General features: G+C 34.5%; 1 protein-coding gene across 2 annotated transcripts; it reads right to left on the bottom strand.

Annotated features, from left to right (window-relative positions):
- Positions 1–7709: 7709 nt before the first annotated feature.
- Positions 7710–11602, bottom strand: LOC115978982. Of its 2 annotated transcripts, none has more exons than XM_031100915.1 (7): positions 11467–11602; positions 10060–10262; positions 9438–9500; positions 9283–9330; positions 9095–9148; positions 8174–8240; positions 7710–8067 (listed from the first exon to the last, which is right to left on the bottom strand). In XM_031100915.1, exons 2-7 carry the CDS (start codon positions 10207–10209, stop codon positions 7931–7933), a joined length of 519 nt encoding a protein of 172 aa, XP_030956775.1. In that variant the 5' UTR covers positions 10210–10262; positions 11467–11602; the 3' UTR covers positions 7710–7930. The 2 variants fall into 2 exon arrangements, with proteins under 2 accessions (XP_030956775.1, XP_030956774.1); XM_031100914.1 differs by having other exon boundaries at positions 10060–10219; positions 11467–11601.
- Between the last annotated feature and the right edge of the window lie 1009 nt (positions 11603–12611).

Below are 12611 nucleotides of genomic sequence, written 5' to 3'. Positions count from 1 at the left end.
CTAAATATTTTCTCTCCAAGCATTAGTTTTATTTATTTTTTATATAGCACTCTCTCATATTCTTGTAGTCTACGATCTACCTATAAAGTATAAGCCCAACCTAGATAATCATGAATTAGCCTTTATCTATGAGGTTAATTTTGGTTATTAATCTATAAAATCAAATGGGACATCCTTTCTCACACTTTAATCCATGGGACTAATGGCACAATCTTAGGCCCATATTTGGCATGAGTTGAATATAAGTGACTTGGACCTACGAGAAAGTATGATTAATGTCATGTCTACAAATTTTCACAATAAATCTTACCAATAATTGGTATTATTTTTTTACTTACCAATAACAATTTGCCTCATAAAATTTATTATAAAAATATTGTGGATTTAGCATTTTTTTAAGAAGGTTATTGGTTGCTAACGTATAAATATTTCTTAAGCATTTGTGCATTATATATATATATATATATATAGAGAGAGAGAGAGAGAGAGAAAGAGAGAGAGAGAGAGAGAGAGGGGGGGGAGGTTAAAAACTATTTACCAAATCTAAAACTGTAGCTAGCTCTTGAATTTTCTGTATAAACGACATCTCAATACGTTTCCGTTTCAAACCATTCAAGTAAACAACTTGCAAAGTGAATTAATGACTTATGTTGTTCAAAGCAATAATGAGAGCCTTGTTTAGCCTTCTGCCACATTGGGTCTTGTGATGCATAATCAAATCTGTAAGGCAATAATGATAACTCAATCTAATACATTCTGCAAAGAGGTCAATTTTAACTTTTTTGTTCAAATTTACACAGATTCTAATACTTTCATCAAGACAAATATAAATTGATACCTATGAATTATCAAGTTTAAAGGAAAAAGGAAGTGGAACTGAAAATGAAGGATGAAAAGAAGTAGGGACGAGATCATTGGCTTGCACTTCAACAAGAATAAGGATAAATAAATACAACATTGCACCGTGAATTTTTTCATAAATTTTCTAACATCAATTCTTTCCCACCTTATTGTTTTCTTATTTTGAAGTAAATTCATAAGGACTTAAATCCTTAATTATCTATTATATACAGCTAAATGATTAGACATATTTGAAATAAATATCTTCTCCAAAAAATATTTTTTAATTTATAAAATTTAATTTATTCTTAATATATTTTTTTCAAATAAAAAGAATAGTGACTTTTGTAAATATGAGCATTTTTAAGGGTTTTTTTTTTTTTTTTTTTGTATTAGTACAATGACATTTTCAACTTAAATGAATTCCACTTTAAATAATGTCTTTTGGCTAGGTTACAAGATTTTATCATAGTTTTAATGTAAGCATGTGACCTTTCACAAGAATCAAATGAAATTAGGTTTACATAGACATTTGAGAAGGAATGATCCAATAGACAATATCTATTATATCAAATCACCAACAAAAAAAGAAACAAAAAAAAAAAAAAAAGATTTTGAAAGAAGATATTGGTTTTAAAAATATGATAAACAAGTCATATTGGAGTAAATGAAGTTTCATTATTATTATTATTATTATTATTTTGGATCTAATATACAGTTATATAGAGTTCAGATCATCTTACTATTCAATATTTGAAAAGACAACATATATAGTCAAAGTTATAGTTAGAAGTTATTATAATAAGATCTTTTATTTGAAGTCAGTATAATAATAAAACTCTCATTTTAAAATATGTGACTATGTATATGGAAGTAAATGTGTTGATTTAATGTTTAAGAAAGGCAAAATGCTATATGACACAACATTTTTGTAAACTAAGTTTTATTTAAATGTAGAGCTTTTTTTTTCTTTTTCTTTTTCTTTTTCTTTTATGAGCTTTCTGAACAATTGTATGTAGTTAGTGGTTAGCATTTAGCAAATGTCATGTCCATTGTTAGCATCCACAATGGTTTATGCCATCCTATCCTATTTTACTATTTCAAAAGTTACTTTATCAATTATACAATACTATTTTACAATTCAACCAACATTCCAACTTTTATTTTATCATACTACATATTAAAATAATATAAAAATATTTCTCACTTCTCTCTCTAATCTTTGTTTCTCTCTCTCAACCACCCACCATAGTCACCACCACCACTGCACCATCACCACCCACATCGATCTCCACCAAACCCATCACCAATCTGAGCAAACCCACAACTCCGACAGTCCGACCACCAAACCCACCACCAACCACAACCACAACCACAAGAAAGAGCCACCACAGAGAAAAAAAAAAAAAAACACAAAGAAGCCTCCGAAAACCACCAACAACAACCACATCCACAAAAAAACAACCACCACACAATCACCAAGAGAAAAAAAAACACACACACACACACAATATTGAAACCCAAAAACCTAGAAACTCACCACTGCTGATCCAGAAACCAACAACCGCCAATCTCACCAATATTGAAACCCACCACGTTGATCTCCACCTCGCCATTCCACCACGCCGATCAACAAACCCATTACCCATGGCAGCAAACCCAATACTAAAATCCACCAACCCACAACCAAAACCGACCCATGACTGAAACCCACTCACGACAGCAACTACAGAGAGAAACCCACCCACGACAAAAACCCACCCATGACTGAAATCCACCATCCCCCAACACCACCGACCCAGACCCACGTCACCACCCCCGCCACATCAACGGAACTTTTATGCCACGCTTACCTCTACCGCTACCACCACCACACGGGGTTTTGGGTTTGAGAAAATGGTGTTTCTGGTTTAAGGAGTAGAGAGGGCAAAACAAGAACAAGGGAGAGAGAAGAGATGAAAGACGGGGAGAGAAAGAGACAGAAAAGAATAAATTTATATGGAGGTAAAATATATTAAAAATTATTCAATTGAGCTACAGTGCGACTTACATTTAGAATCGCATGGCAGCACAATTGTATTTTTTTTTTTTTTGCAATACTTACATTTTACAACTTCGTGGGCATTTTGGGCTTGAATGCTAAAATAGGCTTACATTTGGCATTTGCCCTTTCTGTTGCTGATGCTTTTAAGGATTATCCATGTTAATATGTGAAGAGTTACTGGCCTAATGTCACAATTATTATAATGAAATTGACCCCTCAAAGTATAAAGAATTGAGGTTACAATCTGTCTTGCAACATCATATGAGACTTTTGTTTCCTTATAACATAATCAAAATGATGTTGTTTTCGTATCAAACGTTATCACAACATTAATTTGAGTTTTTTAATGCCAAAAAATTTATTGTTTTAAATTATAACGAGACATTAATTTGAGTTTTTTAATGCCAAAAACTTTAATGTTTTAAATTATAATGAGACAATTTGAAGACAATTGAATAAATTGACTTGATTAGGGATGACAATAGAGCCAGACGAGATTGGATTATGGGTGCCTTGTCCACTCTTAGATGAAAAAATAAAAAATAAAAACCCACGTGAGGTGAGTACAAGATAGGTTAAGGTTTGGTGGGGCACTAGCTTTTTGTCATCCATAATGAGATGGTGTCAATGTTGTTGAAAGTAAGTTCTCATTTGGGAAAAGGAAATGGAATGAAAAAAAAATGAAAATAATAATTCTAGAATATTATTTCATTCCCTTCCCTTACTTGGGAGTTTTAATGAAAGGAATGGAAAATTCATTACCTTGTTTGAGAGTTTAAGTTGGAGAAAATGAAATGAATAGTACGGAATACTCATTCCTCTCTATTTCCTTAAAATTTCAAATTTTCATTCCCCCCAAAATTGGGAGAAATGGGAGGGAATGAAATTAGATTTAATAAATTTTTTACTAAAATGCCCAAAATACCACTATATATTCAACCCTTTATTTTAAAATAGGGGTCAATAGTAATATTTTCATAAAATAATTCAATTCTATTCCCTCTATGTTGCTCCCAAACAAAACTACTTACATTCCATTCATTTCCATTAATTTATTTTAAAACATCCCATCAAGGTTACTTAATTTCATTCCATTCCATTTCATTTTTTTCCCTTACTTAAATACATTTCACTCTATTCCATTCATTTCCATTCTCTTATGATCATTTTATTTCATTCCATTCCATTCCCTTATGAACTCTTCATTCTGGAGTTTACAAGGAAATAGAAATGAATAATCATAAGGGAATGAAAATGAATGGAATAGAAATGAATGATCATAAGGGAATGGAATGGAATGTATTTAGTAGAAATATGAGAAAACATACGAAATAGTGTCTATAGCTATTTCTTGTTTAAAGAATAAAAACATTTGTTTTCTTAGTTTTGCTCAGTGTTAGACTTTAATTTGTTACATTCACCGCACACTTTTAGTGTGATGGTTACTTCACAAGTACAAAGTTCTTGTGGGGTGGGAGGGCAAGGGCCAGAGTTCACCTCTTCAGGAGAGAGTTTTACACACATATACACTTAGATTATACTAGAATAGAATTTCTATCATGAATAAAAAAAAATAAAAAATAAAAATTTAATTTCTGAAATCAATCTATTATAAATTCATTTTCTCACATATTCATTTTAAATTTTGTGTCATGAATGTTCATTCATCATGGAAACTGTAAGGGTACAAAAATGGTTCCGAACCCACTTAGAATAGTGGTGCTTGATATTTTTGGCCCAACACAATTAATTTAAAAGAGAGTGAGCTTTCTAAGTCAACTATAATGCTATGTATGGCCCAAGCGTGAAATCAGTGAAGTTTTGACTCTTAATATGATGAAATGAAACACAAATTAAGTATAAACTCTTCCTTGGGCTTGTCTGAGGATGGAATGTTCATATATTATTTGCTCCAATCTTAATACAAGTTAATGCTCTCTTCTCTCTTGTTTAGCTTCTATTTTCAACCCCTTTCTTGGAGGGATTCTTTTCCTTTATATAATCCCTCCTAATGCATTTGAGCTCTCCACTTGTACGTCTCTGGGTAGCAATTAGGATGCTTGTCCCATCAAGACCCTGCTAGAGGTGGTAGAGAATGTTGTGAGCTGTGGAGCTACTATTCAGGTGTTTTTTCCTCATAAATGCGGTCAGCTAAGTTGGTGTGGTACATTAAATGTGAAGGTGATGGTTATCTTCCCAGATATTTCCTCTCTTCTTTACTTGCACATCTCTGATGTCTTCCATGGTGCCTTCCCCTTTCAGTGCAAATGGCCAATTGAGGTACTCTCGAGATGCATTCGTTCTTAAGGCTTCTCGGACGATGGCTTCGTTCGCATTCCATCCTCGGACTTAGTCCACGTGTCAGGTTTAGATTGGTGCATGAATAGTCCTTTGCCCATCCTTGATCTAGACTTATGGGCTCTATGCTATGTTCGGATCCTTCCCTCCCACAAAAACATTAGGTCATATTAGATTTGGAAATACACATGAAGTAAATTATTGCATATAAATCATAGTCAAGGTCCTGAAAGGAGATGATATCATTGAATATGTAAAATTTTATGACATATTAGATTAGGATTTTGATAATTCAATAGTTACAATGGGGAGGGGCTATTTAAACCCTAAATATGATAGACACACACTAGGAGATGCTAACCAATTTAGCTACAAAACTCTTGACATAGATTAGAATTTTAGTGTAATAAAATTTGTACATATTTATTTCCATTTGACAAGAATGTAAATAAATTGTATTCGCATAAGAAAATCTAAAATATTTATATTCTTTTGGCATAGGTCAAAAGTTTAAGAATGTATTCATTTAAGTTGTATCACAAAAAATAATAAGTATAGATGTGGTTTTCATTCCTTATTTCTTAAACATCATTCACATGTCATGTAGATTAGGTTCATTAATTTTTCTCACACAAGAATCAAGAAAATTCATATTTTGTGAAAAAACCAACAAATGAGTAAACAATTAATATGACATAATTGAATTTCAAAATATTTTTTCGATAACTTATTCATAAAAAAATTGTTCCATTCAACATTTTCATGCATCATTTTGAACTCATATCTACGGTTTAATGGTACAATTTAAAGTTTAGGATAGATATTGCAAATGACCCTAGAAATTAGGATAGATGGTTTCGATAGAATTAACTTTGATGCTGCTATAAGAGCATCGAAAGTTTGTACTGCAGTTGTCTTTAGAGATCATAAGCAGACACAATTTGGATTGAGATCTATGGGTTGAAGCTCAACCTAGACTTTTTGCAATCTCCAAAGCTCTTGAAGTATGTTATACAAGAATTATTATGGCCTCTCCACCTCAGTACTCCATTGGAGCATAGAGTCTATTATCTCTATTTTGTTTTGTCTTTAAGTCTCTCTCTTTTTGGAAAGTCTCACATGCTTTAAGAAAACTTGACTCTCATTCTCTTGTTAGTAGGGTGGGTTTGTGAGTTATGATTGTAACTGTAGAGGAACCCCTTCCATCTCCTCCATCCCTCTCCCTGTGATGGAAGTTTAGGATGGAGATGGACTATGTTCTTCTTTTATGAAATAATTGAAGGATTCAAGTGATAATCTAGTGGTAATAACATCTTTTATGGTACCCCATATTTTTTATGTGGATGTCACCTCTCTCCCCCCATTGTATACCTATCCCAAAAAAAATCCTATTTCAAAGAAGATAAAGAGTAAAGGAGAGATAGAAGAGGTTTATGAAATCTGTCTCACACACACACGAGAACTAGCTTGTTTAACCGTTTAGAATTTGGAATTTGCGGTGTAGGAATCATGATATTAGGGGTGTCCAGGAGACCCGGTGACCCGCTCAACCCGGCCAACCCGGCTGAGTCCGACCCGCCACCACCAGATCCGACGACTCCGGCGGTCGGACGCAGGTTCCGAACTGTCAAACCCGACCCCCGACGGGTCGGTTGGTGGTTTTGCATTTTAAAACCCGTGAAACTCGACCCGAACCAATACCTTTAACGTTTCCGGCGAAATATTACGCAACCCAAACCAATCTCCGAAACCTTTAAATGTTTCCGGCGAAATATTAAGCAACCCAGACCAAATCTCCAATATCTTTAACGTTTCCGGCGAAATATTCAGCATACTAGATCAAATACGGCGAGATCTCGACGGATCCATCTAGATTTCAGCTAGATCTCGTCAAATTCGACCAGATTTCGGCCAGATCTCGTCGGATCCAGCCAAATTTCAGCCTCGGCGATGAAACCCGAAACCGACCCAATACAACCCGAAACCGACAAGACCCGAACCAAAAAATCCGGCCAGTCGCCCGGGTCGGTTTCGGGTCATATTTTAATCCACCCGACTAAGTCGGGTCGGTTCTGGGTTGGGCACAAACTCGACCCGGCCCGACCCGTGGACACCCTTACATGATATGCCTCAAATACAAAGACATGGGCCAATCCAGACGTCTAATTCACTTATTGTCACTCTTGCCTTATTCATGTTTTTCATTTGAAAACTTATCTAATATTAGTTTATATTCTGTTTCCATACTCCAAATAATTGTAGTTATGTTTTTTATACATAACTTCAAAAGCCTCAATTAACATTCAGATCTATCTTTTAAGCAACACTTTGTAATGGTGATGACGCGCAAAACTTGGGCCATCGGGCACTTTCTTGTCATTTTGTGAGGCCCGTTTCCATCTCCCTCCAACCTTTTTATGTTCGGTCAATTTCATGCATTAAATATATGCATTCTCCCTCTTAGTTTGTGAGGCTCGGATATATCATCATCTTCTCACAAGGTAAACAGGCCACACATGTAATAAGAGAAAGAATGCATTTATCTGATGCATGTGATAGCTTCTTGTCAACTACAAGCAGTAGAGGAGAATTCAAGCAGATGATGAGAATGGTATAAGCACTCAAATGTTATATGGCTATTAAAATTGATGCAAAATTTTGCTATGTTTTGCTTATTCAGTAAAGGACCTTAAGAAGGTCTAAGCAGCTTCCAACTTCAAGTTACCATTTGCCGTTCTGCACAGACAACTACTCGTGGCACTTTTGATCATTGGAACCAGTTTTGTCATTGTTGTCACCATCAGAAGTGGTATCATTATGTTCCCCAGCATCTAACATACAGCTTTGGTCCTCAGATGAAATGGAGTGATTGTTGCTGCCATCAACTGTATAAAAAGAGAAGGGGGGCTGAAACATTGTTCTGGCAAATACTAGTTAGTGGATTCACTGGTCATGCACTAGGACCAGGACATGATCATTTATTGCACATACCTTCACCACCTTCATCTGCAGGAGCATAAGCTGAGCGCCTTGAACGAACTTGCTGGTGTGGCGTCGGCTGATGAGCATAAGAAAGATAAGGAAAACACAAAGAAGAAAGAGCATTGTTAAAATGAAGACAGATGGAAAACTAAAATAAGAAACACAGCCCTAGTTGTATAGGATTTTTTTGAACTTCATGTTGCTATGAATTATCTGGTTACCTTTTATTTGGTTTTTGTTTTTTTACTTTTGCCAGAGTATTTTTAGCAGTAATTATTGATGCATTAGGTGAGTCTTGTTGAACCCACAACCTCACTCTCCACCTTGCCCTTAACCTCTTACAAAGTAAATAGATGTCATTTGAGCTAGAGATCATTGACTTCTACTTTTTTCTTTATCTTTATTTTTTCCTTTCTTTTTGCAGGAGTTATAGCAAATTATGGCAGGAATAGGAGGTTGGTCACTGTTGAGAACAATAATGGTTATCTTGCCCTTTGTTAAAGTGAAATACTAAGTGATAATCATACAAGAGGCACCAAAGCATGCACACCAAGTAGTAATTTAATATATAAAAGTTTCAAATAACAAGGCTATCTATAAAACTTTAAAATTTCAATTTTAGCACATGAATAAATTATCAAAGTTGACCCCAAGTTATCTGGAACTAGAGGTGTCTGTTTCTTTGTCCAACCAGTATAAACAACCCCATGCAGAGGTGGTCTTCTTTCCGATTCTAATTATGCTTTGCGTTATATGCAGGTTTATCATGATATTAACCCCAGGCAGCTCCATATACACAATTTAAAACTGTAATAAACAACGCAATTTATTAATTTTCCTGCATAGCATGTAAAGATCTATTAAATTATTGCATAGTAAGCTCAGTCTAAACTTCAAGTAGAATAAAAAGCCAGACTTAACAGTAAGTACCTGCAACTTTGGGCGGAGTGCTTCAAGGGGTCCTTTAGGTTTTTGTGCTCCTTGCTGTTCAACAAGTCAAAAAGGCAGGTGGCAGGCCAAGACATTAGGCATTCAAACTAGAAATTATGCAGTCAATGTCAAAACTCGTTATAGCAACTGTAACTGTTTTGAAGTTCTCAAGAAATTAAAATGAGTACCTTTCCCAATGCCCAATCAGCAGAATCAAAAAAAGCACGTTCATGGTCCTAGAAAAAAAAAATTTATTTGTGGTTACTTTCAGGGTAAAACTTGAACTAAATTAATGTCTTCAGAGAAAAAGAGAGAGGATGAGGAAGGAAAAAAAAATATTCACCTTGGATATCAATGGATGCTTCCTGGGTAATAGTCCTCCATACTTTTTCTTGACTATCTCCTCCTGCAGAAGACATACCAGAGATTGATTTTACTGTATTCCATGATGAAAAATTGACAATGATACGATGAGATTATTTTGGAAAACTATGCCTGTGACACCGCTTTTCAATTCTTGGAAAGTCATGATTAATGCAACGCAGCTTTAGATTTCAAATTTCAGGCACTACAAAATGGAAGTGAACCACCTTGCCTCTAAGAATTTTATATTTTTTCTGAGTTGTCTTGTGGTGAAAACTGAGACAGGTAAAAATTTTGGCCAAACAAAATCTTTTCTCAGCATTTTTATGATTTCAGGGGTATCAAATTAAATAACATGAGATCTGAATTTTTTAACATGTTCAATTTTTTATTGTCCTTTATCCTGATCTAGGAAGCACAAACACTTCATTTGTGGAGCCGTACTCGTGTCATACTCACCATGTCATGTTATAATTTTTCAGAATTTGCTCGTGTCACAGTGCCATACCTGTGTCCTTGCTTCCTAGATCCTAATTACGTATGAAGCCCATATTCTTTCACAAAACAAACCCAAATATAAAAAAGAAGAATTTCCACAATACCTCCTGCTGGGGTGAAGGCATGGGATTTTCATCATTTCTATCCAAAGCTTTGTTAAGGTCATCCACGGAACTGTCACCATCAACTTGATTATTTAGAGTATTATCAGTAAGCTCCTGCTCCTTTATATCCTCATTATTTGCACCTGACATTTTCTGCTTTCTGCACCGGTGAGGAATGCAACTATGAACAACTGATTTTATATCTATCACAAATGAAAAAACTAGATTTTAAACTTCTCAACAAGTGCAGGCATTGAATGCAATGTCAAACAGAAGAGAGAAATTTCACAGCAATTACATGACAAAAGGAATGAGCCCATTCATCCATTCATTGTTGCCAATCAACATAACAAAGTAGCAAAAGATATGTAATATTCCTGCCAAATTACCCAGATAAAGCCACAGAATGTGATATAACTATGACTTTGTTCCTTAGTGTCTGACATTGCTACAAGTGCAGAAGTAAAACCATGCCCTTATACAACTGGTCCTAATAATCACTTCCATTCTTGCAATTTTTACTAATTTACTAATTCATCTCAGCATCCTCATAAAAAAATAAATAAACTTACTCTAAAGTCTAAACAAGCTTCTTAAATTGACAAATGAGAATTTTGTATTTCGTTTGGCTTTATTGATATAATAATGTAATTACACAACACTCAAAATGCAGAGTTCCACTTTAACCATTCAACTCTAATTCTCAGCCTCCCAACTATTTTCCCCTTTCAAGCTTAATGTCAATACACGACACAAATGATTACTTCCGTATATGTTCCGACTACTGATCACAACCGTTCCCCCATCGTCTCCTGAAAATGTAAGACTTACTACATTATGTCATAGTTATACACTTTATTCCATTAGTTGTCTAATCCTATGCCTCATCCAATTCATTCATTCAAATGGTCAATTATTACACAAATACACTCTGATCCTAATGAAAATTCAATAAATATCTCACCAAATAAACTCATGCACAAGCCAATTTAGTAACCAACAAAATCAATGACAAAATAAATAACCAAGTCATGTAAAACAGCACAAAGACTTTTTCAATGACCAGCACAACTAGTTCACAGCTAAAGTTAACATATTGAAGATTGAACAATACAAATTTGTTAATACAGGTCACCAGCACAACTAGTTCATAGCTAAGCATTTATTACAAGCATTCAAATTTATAGTCCCATTTCAGAGCAAAATCATTAATGAAAAACCCAAAATAAAAAAAGACCCAGATGAGCAAAAGGCTGAAACTTCACAATAATTATGGCTGCAAGGTTGTTAAATTTACAAAAGCGGTATTGGGTATTGGTATATTGATGAATGAACATTGAATACTAATTACTAAGCTTTGTTTAAAGCATGCAATAAAAGAATACAGAGAGTAATGGATTTGATAACCTGATTGATCTTAGATCCGACGGCAGAAGCGGCCCTACTTGATTGAATTCCACACCGTCCTACTAAAACAAAGCAGCCTAGAGACTACGCAGTACGCAGAGATGAACTTTGAGCGTTCGGGTAGGTGGGTTGGTCATGGGCTTTGAGAGCAAATGGGCTTAATGGTAAGACTGTTGCCTGCCTTCTGGATTGGGCCTGAATCTTTTCTTATTGCATTTATCAAAAGACCAAGATCTTTAGTTGATTTTTTGTATAAGCAAAGGTTGAACCCAATATTTTTTATTAAATCATAAAAAAATTTTTACAAATTAAACTAATCGAAACCTACAAACGAGGGAGACTTAGACACAGAAAGTTTTGTAAGAAAGACCAAGGGACATGAGGTACTAGACTACCCGGTGAAGCTGCATGTCTATTAGCCCATATGATAGAGCGGATATAGAGCTGTATTTATTCAATATCAAGTTGTACATTGGATGAAGTGCTTTTTCTATTAAATTAACCTTTCATATCTTTTATCTCAAAAATAAATAATAATAAAAAGTTGTGTAATGGGAAAGAGAATAGATGTGAATTTTGCAAGCCAGACATTGTCGTCCTCCCTCTCTTTTGTATTATTAGAAAAAACTAAAGCCACTTTATTGCATCTCAAATGAGCATTAGTGTCCGGCCTTCAAATGTAACGGTATGCTAAATTTTAGCATTAAAGCACAAAAGATATGCTTTACTTGGACTTATAATTGTAAGACGTTAATGTAGCAAAATGGTATAATATTAAATTCATATTTTTAGAGTCCTTTGGAAACAGCTTATTTAGCTGAAATTGAAAACTTTTTACTGAAAATTCTGTAAATAAAGCTAAAAGTTAGCTGAAATAGTAGAATAAAACTCATAAATAGTATCAAAAAATACAATTGGACTCATAAATAGTACCAAAAATAAGCTGAATAATACCAAGAATAAGTTAAATAGTAAAAAAAGCTGCATTTTTCAGCCAATGCCAAACGCAACCTTAGTCTTTTTGCTTTACTCTCTCCTCGCATTCTCTATCTCTCTTCGTCTCCCACTCTCCCTTTCACTTCTTTGATTCTCTCTCTCTCTCCCCTTCAGTTCTCACTTCCTCTCTCACGGCGGTGGTGGTGTTT

Source organism: Quercus lobata, chromosome 3 (assembly GCF_001633185.2).
Source record: "Quercus lobata isolate SW786 chromosome 3, ValleyOak3.0 Primary Assembly, whole genome shotgun sequence".
NCBI classification, from domain to species: domain Eukaryota; kingdom Viridiplantae; phylum Streptophyta; class Magnoliopsida; order Fagales; family Fagaceae; genus Quercus; species Quercus lobata.
Note: the sequence above shows the minus strand (reverse complement) of the source record. Positions and strands in the feature narration are given on the sequence as shown.